At 38.4% G+C, this 23,815-nt stretch overlaps 1 protein-coding gene across 2 annotated transcripts in view; it reads left to right on the top strand.

Annotated features, from left to right (window-relative positions):
* The first annotated feature begins 565 nt into the window (after positions 1-565).
* RRAS2 (RAS related 2) overlaps positions 566-23,815 on the top strand; it is a 72,315-nt gene continuing 49,065 nt past the window's right edge. The window contains exons 1-2 of one of the 2 annotated variants that reach the window (XM_046017413.1): positions 566-965; positions 6,736-6,756. In XM_046017413.1, coding sequence (XP_045873369.1) covers positions 858-965; positions 6,736-6,756 — 129 coding nt within the window. In that variant the 5' untranslated portion in view covers positions 566-857. The remainder of the gene's footprint in view (positions 966-6,735; positions 6,757-23,815) is intronic. The other variant, XM_046017414.1, reaches the window with a different exon arrangement.

Raw genomic sequence — 23,815 nt, forward strand, 5'->3', positions numbered from 1 at the left:
GTCACACACTATTTTCACACAATCACGGTCACTATCTGTATTCTTAAAACAGGATATTTACTCTCCTACAAAAACTGAGTTAAGATGACAATAGCTCTATTTTCACAACGCCTTCACATACTGTATTTTTTCATCCACGGAATCCCTGACATTGCACAGTTATGGTCACACTCCGTCTACTGTCTTCCTCCCGCTTCCACTTGACACCCACTCCTCCTACACGCGCACGCGCGCGCGTACACGCGCGAACACACACACACACACACACTCACTCACTCACTCACTCACTGTCAAGGGATCGGAGGGGTCCGGTCGCGGGGGTCTGAGTCTCCCTCTGTCAGCGCCTGAATCTCACTCCCACACCTTACATCCTCACAGTCAGTCACGCGCTCCCTCAACTCACTCTCACTGTCGAGGGACCCCAGGGGCGGGTCCGCGGGGGTCTGAGCCGCCAGAGGTCAGCGCCGGAGCCTCAGCCCAGGCCAGCGCGGCCCCGCCCCGCCCCGCCCCCTCATGCATATGCAGCACATCAGCCTCGCAGCCCGGCCCCCAGACGGCCATTTGTAGCGGCGCTGGAGGCAGCGTTCGGTACGCGCTGCGGAGACGTGTGGAGGAGCGCGCGCCCCCCGGCCGCTGCCGCCCCTGGCCCCTGCGGTCCTCCCGCTCCTCCGCGCCTCGGGCGGGACCCGGCCAGCCCGGGCGCCGCGTTGCCGCCCGGAGCGGCCCTCCCGGCAGCTCCCGGCGCCCGGGACCCCCGCCCGCCGCTCGCCCGCAGCCCGCCGGCCGCACACGTCTCCGGAGCCGGGCCTAGGGCGGGCGGCGGCTCGGCGTGGCCGGGCGGGCTTGGCGGCGTCCCCATGGCCGCGGCCGGCTGGCGGGACGGCTCCGGCCAGGAGAAGTACCGGCTTGTGGTGGTCGGCGGAGGCGGCGTGGGCAAGTCGGCGCTCACCATCCAGTTCATCCAGGTGCCTGGAGCGGGCCTGCCGGGGGCGCCGGGGCGGCGGCGGGCGGGGGCTCGCGCTACCTGTGGCGGGGCGGCTGCCGCGACCCCGCCCCAGAGGCGCCGCGCGGGCTGGGGGCGAGTGGGGGGGGGCGGTGGTGCGGGCCGGGCTCTGCTCTCCTGCCCTGAGGCCGTGGCGCCGCGCTCCTGCCTGCCCGGCGCCCTGTTCGGCGTCCTGGGAGTCGGTCTTCTCAGGAATGTGTCCGGGAGGGCGGAGCTGGCAGGGTGGGAAGCGCAGATCCACCTTATCGCTCCGGTCGGGGCCGAGCCTCCCGGGAGGCTGCGCCGCCGCGCCGGGCTTCCTGCCCCGCGGCTGGGTCTCGGAGCGTCGGGTGCGGGGCTGCAGCCCCTCGCGCTGGGCTTTCAGCCGCCGCGGCCGCCTCCTACACCGTCGGTGCGATCGCGGTGGCAACTTGGCCGTGGCTCCGCGTGGTCTGCGGGTTTCTCCGCGCACGCTGAGCCCGGAGCTGCCCGCTTCGAGCTGTGTGTTTCTCTTTGTGTGTGTTTGTGCTTTTCTTTTAAGTAATCTCTTAGGTAATGTGTCCGGGTGGGAGTGTGTGATAATGCCCGAGGGAAATGGTGGCTTCGAGGAAGTTAAGAATGTTCTCCGATAGGGGTGAGACCATTTCCTAGGAATTCCTGGTGCCTTCCTGCTTCTCGCTTTGCCAAGGTGAAGTTTGGGATGGGCCAGGCTAGGAGATGACCGACCCGGGCGTGCCTTCCGTATCTGTTACAACTACCCACTCCTCCACTCCCAGCTTTCTCTGGTTGCTGGACGCGAAAGTCAGAGCTTGTGGTAAAGAAGAGGGCGGTGGAATCCTTCATTCTTAGGATTTGCTCTTTAAGAGGTTCGAGTGATCTTTTCGGGGATTTTGAAAATGAGAAACCCAGATGTCTCTCTGCTTTTGTCAACCTAAAAGGTGTGGTATATGCTGGGAGAGAACGAAGGTACCCCTTTATAACAGTAACAAAGATATTCTTACTATATCAAGAATACTGTTAAGATGCCTCGGTGAAGAATTGATTTCTGGTTTCCGTTTCATCCATCTGTTATCAGCTGGGATACCTGAATGGCTTGTTTCGTTTCACTTAACGTTTAGAGTGACATTAAAATACAGAGTACTGTTAACATAAATGTGATTGTTACCTTTCACGTTGACTAAATGAGCAATAATTGCTGTTAAAATATTTCAAGGGGTTAAAAACTACTGCTAAAACCTTTGTGTCCAGGAAGAGATGTTTATGTAATGAGCATTTACAGTATGCTCATTAAGTGGGTTTAAAAAAAAAAAAATCACACCGAGTAAGAGGTGAGATTGGTTTAAGTTTAGCAGGCTGCAGAATCAGGGATATTGTCTTGTTGCTATTTCGCTAGGGCCAAGAGAGATTTTACCTGATGGCAAAACAAAACAGTTTATAGCTTAACCTTCCTTTGGGGACTGTACTTGGGTGGCTGGCAGTGGTGGTGAGGAGTGAGAAAAGAATCCTGGGTTCCAGTATTAGTGAAGTGTCACCTGAAAGGTTAAACTACACATACTTAGGTCCTTTGTGGGGGAGGGACTGTCTGAATGTATTTAAATCTGTAAGGTATTTAATTAAGGTGTTGGAACCTTTTGTTTTTGGGAAATAGTTTTAGAAACTGTTAAGATAACAGTAATTGCTGTTTTAAAAAATGATTCTCTAGAATTCATTTGTTAAAGAAACACCTCCTTTATGAATAGTACTGCCCTAGATGGTATGAAAGAAGTAAATGAGCCGTGTATGGATGAGAAACACACGCATATGTATACATGGAGAAAAAGTGAGCTTTGAGTCAACGTAAGTGTTTATCTTGCTCTGTCATTTATTGGTTGTGAGAACACTGCCAGAATATTCAGCTTCCCTGAGTCCCCATTTAATCATCAGCAAAAGGGATGGGATCACACATTGTTTATTATCTTTTGAATTATGGGAATGTCCTTAGCACTGTTGTGTGTCACATAGTGTGTGCTCAGTTAATGATGGCTATTAGTGTAAGTGTCTATATATATAATTCTGTATCACATTTAAATGGAAAGGGAATTCAGAATTGGGGAAAAGTCAGTTTGGGAAGAATTGATAACAGTACTGTATAGGCTTGGTGGTAGGGAGAGAGTATGTGAGTATGGGGGAAGTTAAATGCTAGTTGGGAGAGAGAGAAGGCAGGCAAGGAGGGGAGTGGGAGAGGCAGATGAGCTGGAGCTAGTAAAAGGGAGCAGTAGTAGGCTTTGACTCTGAGGGGACTTTTGCACAGGTAGAAGCCAGTCCACCTGGATGGAGTCTCAACTCTGCCACTTGCTGCATGTATAATCTTAGATAAATTAGTTAATCTCTCAGTATCTCAATTTTCCCCATCTGTAATCTGGGGACATACACAGTACCACATACTCTTGTGGTGAAAATTAAATGAGTTGATCTATGTCAAGGGCTTAAAACAATGCCTACTGTATTAAAAGTCTACAGACATTATTGTTGTTATATTAATCTTATACTATGGAGCTAAAGTGACTATTTATCATCTACACTTAATAGAACCACTATTTATTGTCTGACTCTTGGGAAATTAAAATTCATTCTGCTGTGATTGTCTAGCAGTGAATTGGAGAGGAGATGGCAGGAGGATAATAATCTTAACAAGTGGAAGTCAGTTATTGTTGTAGGAGATCAGGATGACACAAATTGGTTTTATTTACTTTTTAAGTCTTTCGGAATGAGACTTTTTAGTGTTCAGTATATATTTTTCTCTTATATAATCTTGAGCAGAAAAAATATAGTAAATTGGGGAGTGGAGAATTTAAAAACGACTTTGTCTTTAGTCTTGACTTTCTTTACCCTTAGATGTACTGGGAGCTATGCATATGAAGAGCTGCAAAATAGGAAATTAAGGCAATAATTGCTTAATTGAGGTGCCTTTTCCTCTTTAAAAACGAATTTAGCAAATCATAAAGTGTCTGTATAAAAATGTAAAATATGTGGAGTTAATGTTTCTATTGTTCATAGTTTTTTGAAAAATATTTAAGTTTGGTTGGTAAATAGAATACCTAAATGATGAGTAAATTGTAGTTAGGAAATGATCTTAACATTGTACCAGGTGAAATGGAGAGTGTTTTGCATATCTGGATTCTAGGTCTCTCTACTCACCTGATGCTGGGGAATCTCTTAATCTCTCAGTCTTTTCAAGGCTTTAGTTTTATTTTTCTCCATAAAATGTTGAGTTTGGGTGGACAAATCTCTGTGCTTTTGAAATTCTAGGTTCTTATTTAGTTAACTAGCTATGTGTCTTTAGTCAAGTTTGTTGGGTTCTCTGAGTCTCCTCTGAAAAGGGAGACTAATAATAGTATCTTTACGGTTTGGAATAAATACAATAACATGGCAAATCATTCAGCACAGTACCATCTACAGAGTAAGTTAATAATAATTGTTACCTGGTTTTATTTGCTGGTATTATTATCTTGTTCTTCCAAAACAAAATTTGTAATTTCTTCATTTTTGCTTGACACATAATCTGGTCTCTTAAGGCTTTAGCACTCCCTACCCCCCATCCCAACCTCAGATTCCCCTCTTCACATTGTGTGGTCTTTAGGTGATAAATGTTGATCCCGTTTTGAGTTGGGGAAACTTCTTTTTATCAGTTGCAAGTTGATTTTTGGGAAATTTGGAGTAATTATTGGGGTTTTGGGTTAATGCTTTACCTGCTAACTCTCAGAAGAGAACACACGTGTTTTACAGAATTAGAGGAATTTCCCAGCTTCTAGGCTTTGTTTAGCATCCCGACTTTATTGAGCAGTGTGTCAGATTTTGAGGTGTGTAGGGGGTAGTTGATTGCTCACGTGTTGAGTTTTAGTCAGTCTCACAACCTGTTAGTCTGGACCTGACTCAGACCTTGCTTTTTACTCAGAGTTTGTCTTTCGCTGAATGCTTTTTCATTGACTTTTCCTGGGACAGAGATCCTAGAAGAGATTTCAGGACTCATGTATTATGTTATAGTTAACTGATCCACGCGTGAAGGGCATGAGTTTAGGTTCTGGAATTGGTGCTCTACTGCAGCATCTTGAAGACACTTTCTGCAGTTATAAGTCACTTAAAATAACTCCTGTCTGTGAATCTGAAACCATAGGCTTATCTTTTTGTGTGTATCTGTTGCTTTACATTTTCAGAGTAATTTACAAATCATTCTTAGTGTTGAAAAATAAGGCACCTCTCCTGATGGTGGTATTTATGGGAGATTATTTTAGTAACACCAGAGGTGGATCTGCTGATAGCTCCTGCGTAGAAGTGGTAGGCACACAAGGAAGAGGATGGCCACTTTTGTTAGAGGGGCAGCAGAGAAATTCTAACCTGAGGTCTCTTAAAACTCCTTATTCGTTCTAACATGTGTGCGTCTCTCTTTAATGGGATGGGGAAAGTTGCAGCGGTGTAGTGGGGACATTTCTGTTGAATAGGTCAAGAATCCTGTTTTAATGATATAATACCATTAGAAGGCAAAGTGATGATGACAGGCAGCTGCCTACTAGGATGAGATTTTTAATTCACTTGTGAGGCTGAAATGTGGGTCTTTGCAAACTTTGAAGTGAAAGTAGTTGTTAATTTAGTTAGGAATTAAACTGGTAACTTTAAAACGGGAGACTGGGTGGAAAGAGAGACTTTTTTTTCCCCCAAAGATTTTGTTTATTTATTTGATAGAGAGCACAAGCAGGGACAGTGGCAGAGGAAGAGGGAGAAGCAGGCTCCCCACTGAGCAAGGGAGCCCCGAATCGGGCTCCCTCCCAGGACCTCAGGATCATGACCTGAGGTGAAGGCAGAACTCAATCAACTGAGCCACACTGGTGCCGTGAAAGGAGATTTTTAAAAGTTTCTTTTAATTTTTACTTTTTTTTTTTTGGCAGGGGAAGGTCTAATTGAGGGAGAGAGAGAGAATCTCAAGCAGACCCTTCCTGAGCCTAGAGCCCATCACAGGGCTTGATCTCACAACCTTGAGATCATGCCCTAAGCCAAAATTAGGAATTGGGCACTTAACCGACTGAGCCACCTAGGAGCCCCTGAAGGTTCCATTTTCAAAGTAATTGATCATAAAATTGAAACAGATTTTCTGATGCTGTACAAAGATTTCTTCCTTCTTTTCTTTCCCTCCCTTCCTTCCTTCCTCCTTCCTTCAGAGGAAAGATAGAAGTGTCTTTAGAGTATTAGTTCTGTATGCCCTCCTTACTGAAAAGCTGTAGTGAATAAAACACTTTCACACTGTCAGTAGACATTGTGGAGTTAATAGTGAATCTTCTGGCAAGGCCTTGATCTTGAATTACTTTGGGCAGAGTTGCTGAGTCTGTGTTTGGGATTGAAACTTAGTTTAAAATAATGTCCTTGGTAGACCTTAGATTTATTTTTACTTTGTAAAGAGAAACAGCTCTCAGGCTTTTATGAAAAAGACAAAGATTTATATACTCACTTATTTTATATGTGGCTCTGAAAGAAAGAAATATAAGTTGTCTAAAATTAGGCTACTGGAGACATAGAACGAGTTCCTTGTCACCTTATAAATTATATTTTGTTTTTAGTGTTTTATAAAAGCAATGTGATTGTTCATTGGCTACATAGCATTAAATTATAGTTTAATTAAAAATATTACAGTCACAGAAATTGTTGTTTGTATATATTAGTAGTTTAATATTGCCCGCCAACTTATCTCATCGCCTCATATGATGATTTTTTTTTTTTTTTAGGAGAAAGAGCTTTGTATACAAGTAAGTACATGTTCAGTAGTTGAAGTATGGATATAAAAATCAAAGTAACATCCAATGTTGCTTAAAAAAAAAACAAAACTTTACTCAGATTTTCCAGATGCTAACATTTTACCACATTTGTTTTATATCTTCCCAATCTATGCTGTTTTTTAAAAAAATCATTTGAGTGTAAATTGAAGACAATGACCCCTTATTTTTAAGTCTCTCCATGTATATTTCCTAAATACAAGGTCATTTGCTTACATAAACATAGTGTATAACCAAAATCAGATATTAATATTTATATATTACTAAGCTAACATGCAGAGCTTTTTCAGATTTTGCCTCTTGTCCCAATAATGCCCTTTATAGCATAAGAAAATCTCTGATTATGCACAGCATTCTGTTTCCATGTCTTTAATTTGGAACAGTTTTTTAGTCTTTGTGTTTTAGGACATTGACATTTTTGAAGAGCGTAAAATTTGACTTATGCATTTTTGGGGGGCAGGAATAACACAGAAATAATGAGTTGTTCTTAGTGCACTGTATCAGGAGACATATAAGAGATGTAGATTTGACTGTATATGTGTTTACCTTTTGATTTAGTAATCCCAGATCTAGGAATTTACCCTGAAAATACACTTCCACGAGTATGAAAATACACATGTATGAGCTTACAGCGTTGTTTGAAATTTTAAAAATAAACAATTTACAGACTAGGAGAGGAATTGAATAAAATGTGGTACATTTACCCAGTGGAGCATTATGTACCTATTAAAAAAATAAGAAAGTTCTCTATGAACTGATAGGAAGTGCTTTCCAGGATAAATTGTTCAGTGAAAAAAAGTGCAAAAGTATCTACAGTATAATGTGCAGTGTAAGAAAGAAGGGGAAATAAGAAAGTAGGTATTTTCAGCACTGAGTGGATAAAGCAGAGATTAATGAGATTGGTTAGCCATAGGGAGTGGGTAGGAATGAGAGGGAAGGGGTAGAGAGAATGGGGTTGGTGACCTTTCTGAGGATACTTTGTGACTTTTGGAACCATGTTTAATGTTTCACATACTCAGTCCATGAACAGCAGACACCAGTACAATCAAGTGATGAAGAAAAAGGCCACCCTAAGGTGGAATACAAACAACTAAATGAACTGAACCTAATTTCAGATGAGTAACATAACCACACCAAAGGGGGAAAAAAACCCTAACTTTTGAACTTGGTGTTTGGACTATGTCCTCAGGATAAAGGCAGACAGTACTTAAAACAAACATTGAACTCTAGTTAATAGGCTGTGTGTGTGTGTGTCGCAGAGGTATGGGTTTTCAGTTCTGAAACTATTTTTTTTTTTAAGATTTTATTTATTTATTTGACAGAGAGAAAGATCACAAGTAGGCAGAGAGGCAGGGGCGGGGTGGGGGGGTGGGGGTGGTGGCGGGGAAGCAGGCTCCCTGCTGAGCAGAGAGCCTGATGCAGGGCTGGATCCCAGAACCCTGAGATCATGACCTGAGCCGAAGGCAGAGGCTTAAACCACTGAGCTACCCAGGTGCCCTGAAATGATTTTCTATACTAAGATTAAGCAAACAAGTAAATACATTTTCGAAAATGGGAGCCAACTTTCTCACTGTTTGTTCTCACTGTGGAAAGGTTAGCATCAACTCTGATGCTTGTTTGGAATTGAAGATACTGGCATAAATTCATGGTTTAAAAATTATAGATGCAGAACTAGATGCATATGAATACACATACATTATCATCTGTGCATCTTTTTTCCAGCTCTCTCTGCTAAGAGTGCCTAGAAACAGTGACTGGGGCACCTGGGTGGCTCAGTGGGTTAAGCCTCTGCCTTCAGCTGGTGTCATGATCTCGAGCACCGCATTGGACTCCCTGCTCGGTGGGGAGTCTGCTTCTCCTCTCTCTGCCTGTCTCTCTGCTTTCTTGTGATCTCTCTGTCAAATAAATAAAATCTAAAAAAAAGAAACAGTGACTCCCCATTAGCAGTGAAAATACTTAGTGCCACATCTTGGTTTCTCAATACCATTCTTTACTAACAGGAACCTTAGAGAAATGACTGATTCCAGAGCTAGGCCAGGGAAAAATAGAATATGAGCTCGGAGTATCATGTAGAGTCAGAAAGTAGGGAAGTGCTCAAAAAACAAAATGGTGGTGACATGTTAAAGAGACAGCCAACCCAGAAGACCCCCATTGGCTAATTCGGGGACAGTATAACAAAATAATTATAGTAATTGGTTACTGTCCATAAAGTAGGAGTCTGTGAATCCTTAGGGATAAATAAAAAAATGAAGGAGGAAAGGAAGTTCTTCCTTAAGAAATCTAATAAGCTCAAAGGTGATGGTGAATTAGGAAATCACTATTTGGCCATCATAACAATTGATTTGAGTCAGAATCATAAATAGATGTTAGAGCTAGTAGATTTTAGAGTAGCTGGATATTAATATAGTTTTAAAGTACCTGTCCATGAGATATTAGTATCAAGAGAAAATAGTAACCACAGTGGGGAAACCTGGCTTACATCACCTTGACCAAGTGATTGAAACCAACGCTTCTGATGTTGCTTTAGGTAATGATATTAAGCAGTTTGTTTATTCAGTTATGTTAACAAAATCTGGTTTTCATTATCAGTATAGCTAGGTGCTGAATGAAATTAAACCCAAAGAAACCAAGTTGAGACAAAAAGGGGACCAACTTTGTTTCTGTTTAAGGAGAAAGTTTCTGCCTAATTTTCTAGCCAGGTATCTTTTGAGAGAAAGGTTGACAAATTTATGTTGGGTGACTACTGATTTTGGCCATGATCTTTAGCATAATGACCTCTCTTTGCAGTAATCTTGTATTCATAGAATTTTTCCCCCTGTGCTCTGTGGTAGATTTAAATGGTAGTTCTCTTACTCGCTCGCTCTCTTTTTTATTACTCAGATTTACCTTAAAATCATTCATAATCTTGGGACACCTGGGTGGCTCAGTTGGTTAAGTGTCTGCCTTTGGTTCGGGTCATGATCTCAGGGTCCTGGGATGGAGTTCTGCATTGGGCTCCTTGCTCAGCAGGGAACCTGCTTTTCCCTTTGCCTGCTGATCCCCTTCCTTGTGCGCTCTGTCTGACAAATAAAAATCTTTAAAAAATTATTCATAATCTTAAACATTTAATTAAAAAAAACAGAATGATAGTGTTTTATTCCCAGTTATGGGAAATGAGGAATTTAGCATTGTTTGCACCCATCCCTTTCCCAAATTTCGTGTCCTTATTATTTAAAGATACCAATAGTGTGTGTTGCAGTGTTTTTAAAAGATTTTTTTTTTGCATTCTAATTTGCTATTATAATAGTAAATAATAATGGTATTAATCCCTTTCTTATGAAGGGTTATTGCTTTTATTTGCCTTTTGTATCATTCTGTTTTCAGTGTTTATAATAGACTTTATCAACAGTTTTTTTTTTTCAAGACTTTATTTTTTTGACAGAGAGAGATCACAAGTAGGCAGAGAGGCAGGCAGGGAGAGAGGGGGAAGCAGGCTCCTACTGAGCAGAGAGCCAGATGGGGGGCTGGATCCCAGAACCCTGAGATCATGACCTGAGCCAAAGGCAGAGGCTTTAACCCACTGAGCCATTCAGGTGCCCCATCAACAGTTAGTTTTTGTTTTGAATTGGGATTTAGAGAATACTTTCGAGTGCTTTTTACTGAAACAATACCTAAGATATTTACTTTTGCATGATAAGTGATGATTTGGCTGGATGTAAAATTATTGGGCCCCAACATTTTGTATTAAAATAATAGAGGCATATCTTTGTTTTCCATTTCTTTACCTTTATTTGGCTGACTGACCTCAAGTTTCCATTCTGCAGGAATAACTTATTTTTTACTTGCATACTTGTAACCTTCGTTCATCATTCGAAATGATTATGATTATTATGAGAAGAACTTTTTCTCTGTTCACTAGTTTTCCCTGGAAAATGATGAAACACTCTCAGGTCTGGGAAGGTTTTCTTTGCCATTTTTATTCATTTTCTCAGTCATCTTATGAAATACTATTTTTGCATTGATTCTCTGAAATCATACCATATTGTGTTAAGCTAATCAGCAAAAAGAATAAGATAGTCTCCATCTAGGAGAATTTGTTAAATTTGCCTTCTGTATCACTGATGAAATTTTCTGGATGTGAAATGTAATTACTGTCTCAAACCAATTTAATGCCCTTGATATCTCAGTCTGATATTAACCAATGGTAATATTCTCTCTCTCTCTTTTTTTTTTTTCCCTTAAGGCCACAAAACTATTTTCTAAAGTTTGTTACTGTTTAAGGAAACAACTTTTTCCAGGGGAAGAGTTTGTCCTTGTGTGGTAGAATATGCTTTTAAAAATGTAGCTGTTCTGGTGTTGGTGGTGAAAAACTGGCTGTTTTTCAGAATTGCCTTGGGAGACTTTGATTCCCAATCTTTTTTGATGCTGAAAGGCAGGCAGGTTGATATCAGGGAGTGATAATTTTTGGAGTATCAGCAGGATTTCAACTGATGTGAAATTCTGTTAAGCCCACTAAGGCATGCAGTTAATTTTGGGGTTTTCCTGAGAGGTATAATTTTGGAGAATTAGAGATGGTTAAAAGGGATAGTTTTCAAATTTATTTACCCTTCAAGGCTAAGCTTTCTGCTTTGAGCCACTGAAGAGGCTGGGGAGAGTCTGAGTGTGTGTGTGCGTACTGTAAAATGAAGATCAAGGCAGAGGTTTTTCTTGCTGTAGGTATAGAAATTGAAATGGCTTAGAAGAAAAAGAATCCTTTCTTTAACGTTAGCGTGTGCTTGTGTGTGTGTGTCTAGTCTGAAATATGCTTATTTTGTATTGTATTGTTTATAGATGTCTTTTTATGATTTCATACCTAAACTTTTTGTTTTTGCTTTTTAAATTAAAAAATTTTTCTCTTATTTTTAAAATTTAAATTCAATTAATATATAATGTATTATTAGTTTTAGAGATAGAGGTCAGTGATTTCTCAGTCTTATATAATACCCAGTGCTCATTATGTCATGTGCCCTCCTTAATGTCCAGCACTCAGCTACCCCATCCCCCCCCAGCAACTCTCAGTATTGTGCTTTTTAAAAAAAAATGAGATTGATTGCCATCTGTTTTTCACAATAGTGCTTTAGATAATTTATATGTTATAATGTATATTTTTGATAGTAATTGTAAAGAATTTTAGTGAGAGATTTTCCAAAATATTTGCAGTATCCTTAATGACTTGTGGAAAGGCAGTACAGGACTGATTTTGCATGCTTTCCTTTGATATGAAATCTTACACTTTTCATTTTTAGATACTTTTAATTTCAGTTTGGATATCTCCTTAATTTTTAAAGTAAATATTTGACGAAGGGTTGAGTAGATCCTTTTGTGGATTTCTAGCTTTTTTGGACTGTGGTCAAAGAATATGACCTGTAAATTCTGTTTTGGAATATTAAGGATTTTTAATGGCCAAACATACCATTAATTTTTGTAAATATTCCAAGAACATGAGAGAACAGTATTCATTTGTAGCTTGTAAAGTTTTATTCAAATCTATTAAAATGGAATTTATTATATTATTCAAATCTTCTCTCTCTTCCCTTTTTTCTTATCTAATCTGTGAAACTTTGAAATACATTTATTATAATATAATATCCCATAAAGACTGCATTTTATTTTTTTCTCATATTTCTTACCTTGCTTTATTTTGATGCTATGTCATTTGTATATAAAATGTTATTACTGAATCTTTCTTTTAAAATTAAATATTAAGGGGCGCCTGGGTGACTCAGTGGGTTAAAGCCTCATGCTTTGGACTCAGGTCATGATCCCAGGGTCCTGGGATCCAGCCTGCATCAGGCTCCCTGCCCAACAGGGAGCCTGCTTCCCTCTCTCTCTCTCTGCCTGTCTCTCTGCCTACTTGTGATCTCTGTCTGTCAAATAAATAAAATCTTTTAAAAAATTAAATATTAGAAATATTGAATTTAATATTTTTAAATATTAAAATTCAGTAGTATCTTGTGTGGAGTTTAACCTTGATTTTGATTCTGTGAAATTATGTTGCCATTTCTGCTTTTCTGTTTGTATGCATTTATTTCATTTATATTTTACATTTGTTTTTTGATCGTTTTCTGGTAAGCTTTTGAGAACAGTACTTAATGTGATCTTTAAAAGTCAGATTTGAGAGTCTTTGTCTTTTAGTAGGGAATTCAGCCCATTTACATTTATTGTATAATTTGATTATGTATTTATGAAATAATCTAGATAAATTTGTTTTTATACTTTTTATATTTTCTTAAAACTTTTTATGTAGGCTTAATTAAATTTGTTTTTATTCTTTTATTTCCCCTGCATTGAGAGTATAAATGTAGAGATTATTTTAAAACTAAAGGTTATTTCTGTGAAACTTACTCCTTTTGGTTGTTTTTGTCATAGTCGTATGCGGTCTATGAAATTAAACACCACAGCTGCCATGTTTTTGTTTTTTAAAAGGATTTCCTAGACCTGCAAAAATTCATGCTGCTTATTTGAGAAAAGACAGCTTGAGGTAGTGCAGAGAATCCTTTTTGTGAGTCAAGATTTATTTAGATCTTGGTTTAGCCACTATATGACTATGGTTTTGGTAGGGGATTTTATTTATTTATTTATTTTTAATTTAAAGATTTTATTTTATTTATTTATTTTTTTTTTATTAAAAGATTTTATTTATTTATTTGACAGAGAGAGAGATCACAAGTAGGCAGAGAGGCAGGCAGAGAGAGAGGAGGAAGCAGGCTCCCTGCAGAGCAGAGAGCCCGATGCGGGGCTCGATCCCAGGACCCTGAGATCATGACCTGAGCCAAAGGCAGCGGCTTAATCCACTGAGCCACCCAGGCGCCCCTAAAGATTTTATTTTTTTTGAGAGAGAGACTAAGCGAGTGAGCGAGAGAGAGAGAGAGAGCGCACGAGCGTGAGAGCACACACAAGCTTGGAGAGAAGCAGAGGGAGAAGCAGAGTCCCTGCTGACCAGGGAGCCTGACTCAGGGCTCAATCCCAGGGCCCAGAGATCATGACCTGAGCCGAAAGCAGATGCATAATGACTGAGCACACACCCCAGTAGAATATTATATAGATTTGGAATATTTTGCCTGAATGTTTGCCACTTAGTTGTATTTGTTTTGTACATTTTATATTTTATATTTTGAAAGTCATAGACCAGGAATACTTTTTACATAGAAATAATCATATAGCAAAATATTAATTAATATTTATTGTTAGTATTAGGTCTTAAACAAGATATAGTAAATAGTTGGGGGAAAAAAGGGGTTTTAAGAAAGATGAGTTGTATCTATTATGGTTACATAGTTGCTAATTACTGAAGAGGACAAAGTACCGAACTATTTTTCATTTTGGATTTCAGAGTTTCTGTGTAATTAAAAGATTATATATAGTCTGTGTACATTTTAATTGAATCTTGAGTTTTAGACATTTTAGTAGTTGATCCATAGCATTCAGTTTTATTGAAAATAGTCTTTGGAGAAGATAGTCCTATTTTAATTTCTTTGCGGAAATTCTGACTCAGGAAATGTAAAACAGCCTGAGGGTAAGGTCTTAAGATTTATTACTTTTGTCTTATTTCCTGGTGGGTTTTCTTTTAATGCCTTGTTTTTGATTAAATGATGACATGTGGTTGAGATTACAACAGTCAGCAATTTGTTAGCTAAAAGGAAAAGAATAGTAAGCAAGTAGTTGAGTCAAACTGCAAAAGAAGTTTTATGATAGCTACAACATTTTAGAAATCTTGCAGAAACGATACATAACCAGAAAATTTGTAATTTTTGTCCCTTTTGTCTCTGAAATTAAGGTGTGTCAGTAATGTAGGGAAATTGTCTTTATGTGTGTGTATGCATGTGTGCAAGCATATACAGGTGTGTATCTTACTCACTGCGAAAAGAATGAGTTTAAGTTTAGAGAAGGGTTCCTGGGTTTTTGGAATGAAAAAATAGAGATGAAATATAGAACAATGGACTAGGTCTGTGATAATATAATGACTTACAGATGCTTAAATGAATGGTTATAGTAGCTTAATCGAGTACTGCGTGAATTTATTGGCATAGAATATACTACGTGAATATACTGGCATAGAATTTCCTTGCCATACTTGTTTTGAATTAGCTGCTTTTAATTATCAAATAACTTAATCTTAACAGTTTTTATAATTGCTGCAGTGTTATATGGTCAAACACATCATTTGGTTGAAACTTAAGAATGGAGTAGAAATTGGTGAGATTACATATCAGTAATACAGATTTCATCAAATGTTGGGTCTTGGGATTATTTTCTTAACCATTGTAAAGTCTGATAGGTTCTGAGATCATAATTTTAGCAGGTGTTAAAATAGTATGGAAAATTTTGTTATAATGTTAGATTGTGAGTCTGAGTTTTAATTTTACATTTAAACACACTGATGTTTTGTATATTTTTTCTCGTTCCTTAGTTGCAAATTATGTATTTACTTAGATTTTTGTGTAGCAGTTTCAGGAAGGAGCCATTGGCTGAGCTGATTAGTCAAATGAAGTTGTCTGACATGGGTTACTTTAGTTTGTGGTTTAAGATGAACAGTACATGGTGCACAGCTGTCACTCCAACAGCTTTGTTCCAGCTGTCTCACTGGCCTGTCACAAAATACCCCACATTCCTTTTTTTTTTTTTTAATGGAACCCCTTGTAATATTCTATACTTTATTGCTTAAAATGGATCCTACTAATTACTTTAAGGACTTGCTCACTTTTATGCCTATCCATAGCTGTTTATTTAGAATGGTGCTAAAATGGATTATGAATAATAGATTTAAGCCTTGTCATATTTATAATTTTTTGTTAAAGTTGCAGTTGTGAAATATTTTTACAAGTAGTTAACATTGAAAAAAGCACCAAACTTAAATAATGTCCTCAAATACATAGTGGGTATTTAAATAATGAAATTGCTCTCATTTCTTATTTTAACCTTGAGTTTATATTAATAAGTTTCAGCAGAATTGTAAGGTGAAAAACCATAATATGGTTTATAAAACTTGTACTTACATAGGTAGAATTTAGTTTGTGGTTTTTTTTTTTTTTAACAATTTTATTTTTACCTAATCTCTACATCAACATGGGGTTCAAACTTAAAACCCTGAGAACAACAGTTGCATGCTCTTCCGACTGAGCCAGCCAGGTGCCCCTAGTTTGTGTTTTTGATAAAGTGGTTGGACTTGATTCAATTCATTTTACTGTCTTATACTATAACCAAATTATAATATGGTTTCAAGTTTTGTTTTGTTTTTAATAAGGAACAGGGACCTATGCAGAATATTTTGTATCGATAATGTCTGATGTATACTGAATATATTCTGTGTGTTAGATGTCATGCTGTAAACTTTACCAACATTGCCTCATTTAATGTTTATAGCTTATTGTTTCTTTTTTTCAATAGCTATGGAAACTGAGGCTCAGAAGTTAAATATGTTGCTCAGGATCCCACAATATGGCAAAGATGTGACTTGAAGCTATATTTTTGAGTGCAAAGCACCTATGGGTCCTAAGGGCTACACTATACTACCTTGTCCAAATAAAATACTTTTATTTGATTATTTACCTTAATAAGTCTTTGAGGTTTCCGCCCCCCCATTTTTAAAAAAAGGTTAGGTTCCTGAAGCACTCTCCATTTAATTGAAATTAGAAGAGCTGGGATTGAATAGGGAGTAAAATTTGGTTTAAAGTATCGCCTTGCTGCCCTTTCTGCTCCCCTGCCTCCTTGTGATCCATGTCCCATCACTTCTGTGCGTGCTGCCTTGACTGCTGCTCTCTCCAGACCTGGCAACCCCCAGGCACCTGTGCATACTTATTTGAAATTTCTGCTCTTACACAGCATATTATGTCTGGAGAAACACAGTCTCATCACACTTAGTCACAATCTGTGTGAAGTGCCACATCTTCGGAACCTCTGTCCTTTACCAAGTATGCCCTTTTATCTGACTCATTCTTAGTCATCTTTCTAGATGTGATTCAGGGTTCATCTCCAGCAAGCCTTTCCCTAGGGAATATCCAGAGTGGAGTAGGTGCCCCTCCCGTAGTATCCTGTATATTTTACTTCTGAGAGTAAGTTGTGGAAGTAATGTCCCTTTAGTGTTTTTCCTGAAGAACAAAAAAGAGTTTTTACAGCCTTACAGCCTTAGTACAGTTACCAAAATCAGGAACTTGTAGTACTATTATCTAACATATATTATTTAAGCTTAGTTCTTCCAGTAATATCCTTCCAACAAAAGAAAAATTTTTTTTTGGTCTAGGATCCAATCCAGGATTGCGCATTACACTTACTTTTCATGTTTTTTTAGTCTTAAAGTTATTTGTAAAATATTCCACAATTTGGGTTGTCTGATATTTTCTTATCATTAGAATCAAATTGTGTAGCTTTGGCAGAGATATAAAGGAAAAGTCTTCCTCTGGTACCTCATATTGGGGGGCATGTGTTGTCTGTTTTGCCCAATACTAGTGTGGAATCTGATTGCTTAGTTAATCACTGAAAAGTGATGGCTGTTCCCGTTGTGATTAATATATATCTTATTGGTAGAGATAGCAAGGCCAGGTTAATAACTAGTTATTTTTGAGCCTTTTTGAGGTTGTGTCTCTTTGTCATTGTTCACCTCTTGTCCTTTCTTCCTTCATCATTTCCTAACTTTCTTCTTCGTCTTTCTTCTTATACTTGCTGTCTCCATTTTATATTTTGTGACAAGAATGTTTTTTTAATCCCCTTTAAAAATGCTTGATTTATAATCACATTTGCTTTAGGGGCAGAAGCCCCCAGTTAAACTACATTTTATTTATTCAGTGAAAGGATCTATATTATATTTTGTTGGCCTTGGTTTCTTCATCTGTGAAGTGGAGATTCTGAAATAGATTAGATTATATCTAGGGTCCTTTGAGATTCTACAGGCCTTTGACACATGACTTTATAAGTTTTTAAAAAAATTTATTTAGGTGGTTTTATCTTGTTCCCTAAGATTTTTAAGAAGTTGTCTTCATACTTTTTTTTTTTTTTTTTTAGATTTTATTTATTTATTTGTCAGCCGGGAGACAGAACGGGTGCATAAGCAGGGGGAGTGGCAGGCAGAAGGAGAAGCGGGCTCCCCGCTGAGCAAGGGGCCTGATGGGGACTTGATCCCAGTAACCTGGGATCATGACCTGAGCGGAAAACAGACACTTAACTGATTGAGCCACCCAAGGTGTCCCCATACGTCTTTCTATACAGTATATAAATGTCTCATTGCTTTGGTTATAATAGAACTGCCCTTACTTTGATGGGTAAGCCCTTACTTTCATGATATTCTTCATACCTGCATTGATAATGGCTCTTCCCAAGCTGGAAGACAAGAATGTGATACTCTTTTTTCATGGGGTAGGGAACTCATTCCCACAATAGTTAATAAATAAATCCTGTCATTCTATGGAGTTTTCTAAATTGCTTAAAAAATAAGAAAAAACCTGTTTGGACTAATACTGTTCATTACATTTAAAAACATGATTTATGTGTAATTTTTTGGGAGGGTTTTATAGAGTTTCTAATTATTATATCATAATTTCTAAGGAAGTGAGAATCTTGATTCATTGTGGAATTTAGAACAAATTATTTAGTTGTAGAGGTTAATTTCATTATAAATATAAATTTCTATTATAAATAGACTGAGGGAGTTGTGTTATTTCAGCATTGTTAATACTTAAGTTCTGTAGTAAAAGCATTTAATGAATTATAAAGAATTACTTGGCCACATTTTAACTTTTTAAAATCATTCTCAAGAGTGTTTATAGTGCCTAGTAATATTTATGTTTTATGATGTTTTGCATTTGTGTAATACTTTCGTTTTCAGAGACTTTTTGTGTAAATGGTTTTCTTTCCTTTTTTTAAAAGATTTTATTTATTTATTTGACAGAGATCACAAGCAGGCAGAGAGGCAGGAGGAGAGAGGGCAGGAAGCAGGCTCCCTGCTTAGCAGAGAGCCCGATGTGGGACTCGATCCCAGGTCTCTGGGATCATGACCTGAGCCGAAGGCAGAGGCCTTAACCCTCCGAGCCACCCAGGCACCCCCATGGTTTTCTTTTAATACCAGCAACGACCCTTTATGATGGCAAGGTGGTGATCATGGTCATTGTTATTTCCATCCTATAGAAGAGGAGATGGAGGTTTGGGAGGGAGCAGTTTACCCAAGGTTCTCTAACCAAGTAAGCAGTGAAGCTGAGATTGGTTTTCCCAACTCCTAAAACACACCAGTCTTCTTACTACAGACTATGAATTGGAGCAAGAATCCCAACACCTATTAGAGGGGAACTGAAAGAAGTGATACATTCTCATTTCATAGATGAAATTCTCTTGCCTGACTGTTACCAGTATGAATGAGGGGGGGCACTGAATTTAGGGAGGAGGGAGAGGGAAAGAGTAAATGAGGTTTCATCAGACGCACACTTGATGACTTGATGGGTTTCTACTAAAACTTGATGAAGATCCTGTTGAAAGCTGGTGTGGGGACGGAGATTTGTAGTGCATCCTCGCTATGAACGTAGCTTCGGAAGGTCACGGTGTTTATTTCCTTTATGGATATATCACTGTTGAAATGCATGAGAATGACAAACCACAGATTTAGGTTCTGTATTGATTATCTCTTGGGGTAGGGGCGGGGAGGAGGGGGGAATATGATTGTCAAGGGACAGATAAAGTTCTAGAATTGTTGCTAATATTTTATTTCCTAACTTGGGAGGTAGGTATTCATATTCTTAATATTTTTTTCTTCATAAAACATTTTCTGAGTTATTTTATAGTTAATGAAGGACAATAATGTACTCTGAATTGACTTAAATATGTAGTCAAATGGAAACTTAGCTTTTCATTTGATGTTCAAGTTATCATGACTTGGTTGACAAGACACAGTGTGTTCTTTAGGGGTTTTCCTTCAGGGTGGGAAACCATTTTTTTTCCCCCTGGCCATTCAAACAGCAAATAAAAGTTGAGTACAGTTCTTATTACAATAAAATGTTCATATTTGAATTTGTGAACAAAACTGTTTTGTGTGGATGTGTTTGTATAAATGTGTTGTGATTTGCTTCTAAAAGTATTCTACACCATTTTTGAACATTTTCCAAAGCACTGCCTCTCATTGCATATTGGTTACAGGAACTGGTGATTAATTTTGCCTTACATTTCTTGTATGAAGAAGTGATACTTTAACTTTTCCCGTCAGAAATTCTTAATACTATTTGTAGATACACAGAATGATGGCTCACATAATGTGGTTTTAGGTAGGTGTGATTTAGGATTAAAAGATGATCTAGAGTATATATATACTAGACCTGTATTCTGTGCTATACTGATGACGTTTTTGGCTCATTCATAAAATGGATAACTTTTGGTCTGAGAACATGTTTCTTCAGGAGTTGATAATTTTAGGGGGGGTAGGATTATTTATTTTAAAAAATGTTTTACCCTTTTGGTGGCCTTGTGAATGAAAGGAATTTTATTTCTAAGTTTGGATGATCATGGGATTAGAAAAAATGCTCTTGGTGGTTATTCATCTAAAAAGCTTTGCCTTTATTTGGGTACTTGTGCTTTTTGGAGAGGTAAAATGGGAATGAGAAAAGACACTGTGTTTTCCAATGTGAAAGTATGTATTCTGAGATGTTGCTAATTCTCATAAGGAAATTGATTGAAAACATCATTTAACGGCACCTTTAAATTTATAGATTATAATGTGTGCTTAAGAGGAAGTGGGTGGGATGGGGTGGATAAGAGGTGGGAGGCTGGGGAAGGTGGAATTAATGTTCTTTTTTCTGAGTTTAGAGGTTTGAGTTATCCTTTTCTTTTTTTGGAGATTACCTACAAATGAATTCATGGTGTATGTTGGGGGTTTCATGGTGTTTTGTTGTTGTTGTTGTTGTTTTTGTTTTTATTTTTGGTAGATTCTGAGTGTCATCTAAGGACTAGACTCTTGAATGGTATTGATTTTTGAGAACTTGACAGTGTTTTTTCTTTTTCTTTTCTTTCTTTCTTTTCTTTTCTTTTTTTAAAGATTTTATGTATTTATATATTTGAGAGAGAGAGAGGGAGCACAAGCAGGGGGAGCAGCAGAGAACCCAGTGTGGGGCTCAATCCCAGAACCCTGGGATCATGACCTGAGACAAAGGCAGATGCTTAATGACTAAGCCACTCAGGCACCCCTGAGAAAGTGTTTTTCTTTTGGCATAGTTTAATTTTATAGGTTTTCTTTCTCTGGCGTCTCCTCAAAAACAGAGCCATTCTTCCATTCCAGTGGCAAGTGGAAGCTGTGGTCCATTAGGACTTTTGAAGTAAAATTTGGAAAATTTTCTACATGCAGGGTTTCCTTAAACTTTTTTGTACAAAGGACTCTTTTTGGCAGTCTGGTAAAATGTATGGACTCCTCAGAATACAGTTTTTAAAATATATAAAGTGTGTAGGTTTATAAAGGAAAGTGATTACATTTAAATCCAGTTATTGAAATACTAAAAACGAAAGTCTTCCTTTTAAACTCATGTTGAGTGTAAATGCTATTCTGATTTATCTGTTATATGAGATACCTGTGATTTCTGTTGGTGACAGCCACAGGTACTGCTATGGTGGTTGATTGAAGGAAATGTTGTATTTCAGTTAGAGGTTAGTACAAAAAATTTTTTTTCCCTCCATTCATGTTCTTGAATGAAGATTTAATCCCTGGAACCCTTTTTTAATGTAGTGAAAAAGTGTCAGGACTTAGAGCCAGATAATTATGAAATTGAATCTCATATTCACTACTTAGCTACTGTGTATTACTTTCTCAACTTTGAGCTTTAATTTCCTCATCAGTATAATGGAGATGATAATAGTACTTGTGGGATTTTAGCCTGCTGTACTTAGAACACCCACAAAAAACCTAAAAGCCCACAAGTACTATTACTATCTCCATCTACTATCATAGTGAATCGCTGTTGTCATTTTACCAGTTTGAGCGAAGTATTAAAACCTTTCTTCCCTTTATGTGTCTTTACTCTCCCTACCTTATAATTATTTTTGGTGCTTTATCTACGTACATATAGAACCACATTGAGTAGTATTATAATTTTGCTTCAACCGCCAAGCATACTTTAGAAAATTAAAGAGAAGGAAAGTCTGTCATACTTGTCCATATTTTTGCTGTGTCCATCCTTCCTTCCTTCCTAAGGTTCCTTCTTTTATTGTTTCCTTCCTGTTTAGAGAACCTCTTTGGCCATTCTTTTAGAGTAAGCCTTCTGGTAATAGAGTCTCTGTATTTGTTTTATCTTTATTCCTGAAGGCTATTTTTTTTTCCCCTGGATATAGGATTCTGAGTTGATAATTCTTTTTGCTTAGCACCCCAAAATTGCATCACATCTGGTTTCTATGGTTTCTGATGAGAAATCTGTAGTCATTCTAATTGTTTTTTCCTTATATGTAATATATTTTTATGTCATTGGCTCCCCCGCCCCCCGTCATTGTCTTTTTAAGACTTTCTTTTTAGTTTTTAGAAGTTTAATTATGTTGTATCTAGGTGTAGATTTCTTTGGGTTTTTTCCTTTTTAGGATTTGCTTAGCTGCTTGACTGCAGGTTTTTGTGTTGCCAAATTTGGGAAGTTTTCAGCTACTATTTCTTCAAGTATTTTCTCAGTTGCTCTCTCTTGGTATTCTGATAATGTAAATTTTAAATCTTTTGTTATAGTCCCTCTGGGCCTTAAGGTCCTATTCATTTTCTTGTATTCCAGTTTATTTCACTCAGTTTTTCAGATTGGGTAGTTTCTGCTGTTTTATCTCTCACTGCATTGAATATTTCTTCTTTCCTTCCATTTTGCTATTAGGCCATCCTTTGGACTTTTTATTTTGGTTATTCTATTTTCCAGCTTAAGTTCCCATTTTGTTCTTTAAAACATGTTTGTTTGCTGAGACTTTGATTTCTTTTCTGAGACTTTTTTTTTCATTTATTTCAAACATGTTTGAATATTCTAATCAATTTAATGTCTTTGTTGGATGATTCTAACATCTCTCATTGTGATATTGGTATCTTTTGATTATTTTTGTCTTTCTGTTTGAGATCTTCCTGGTTTTGGATTTTCTAATTGAAACCTTGAACATTTGCATACTTTGTTCTGAGGCTTTGGATCGTATTCAAACCATTTATTCTAGCTGACTTTTTTTATACTGCTGTGGCAGGAGAAGGAAGGTAGAGGTGCTGCCTCATTACTGCCAGGTAGAGATAGATGTCTACATTCTCCACGGAACCTCCACTGAAACCTGATGCTGGGGGACACTGTTTATTACTCCTGGCTGGGGTGGAAGTGCAGGCTTCCCCACATAATCTTCCTTCGATACTATTAGGGAAGAGTTCACGACATTGTTAAGCAAGAGTTCATTACTGGCTGCATGGGTGAAACCCCTGGCCCCCTGCTTGGCCTTCTCTGACACCATCCCACTGGGGTGTTTATAGCCTTGAGAATATAGTTCTGGATTCCCCACACGGATTTTGCAGGTGGGAGTGTGAGTGGGACTCCATTGGCTTTTTTTTTGTTTGTTTAAGAGAAAGAGCACGCATATGCGGAGGGCAGGGAGGGGGAGAGGAGAGATAAGCAGGCTCCATGTATGGAGCCTGACATGGGGCTCAATGTGGTGTTTGATCTAGGGTGGTGAGCCAAAATGACCTGAGCCAAAATCAAGAATCTGACGATTAATGGACTGAGCCGCCCAGGTGCCCCACACAGTGGTTTTTTTGTTTGTTTGTTTTTTTTTTGTTGTGGTGTTTGACTGGTTATTATCTAAAAGTTTTCCATCTTTCTGGGTTGCCCCTTTCATAGTCCCTTGGTCAGGAAAAACATGCATTTGTTGGGATTCTTTTTGTTTGCTCCTGTTGGCATTTCCAGGTTGGAGGCTTTTTCAAGTCAATTTCTGGCATTTTCAAGGTTAAAGAAAAAAAAAACCCACAAGGGACTCACCACAGTTTTGTTCCTTGATTTGCAAAGGATTAGCACCGCCTCCTCTTTAACTTTGAGTCTTCTTCCGTTTGTTTTTTTTTGTG

The sequence above is a fragment of the Meles meles genome, chromosome 8 (genome assembly GCF_922984935.1).
Source record: "Meles meles chromosome 8, mMelMel3.1 paternal haplotype, whole genome shotgun sequence".
NCBI classification, from domain to species: Eukaryota; Metazoa; Chordata; class Mammalia; order Carnivora; family Mustelidae; genus Meles; species Meles meles.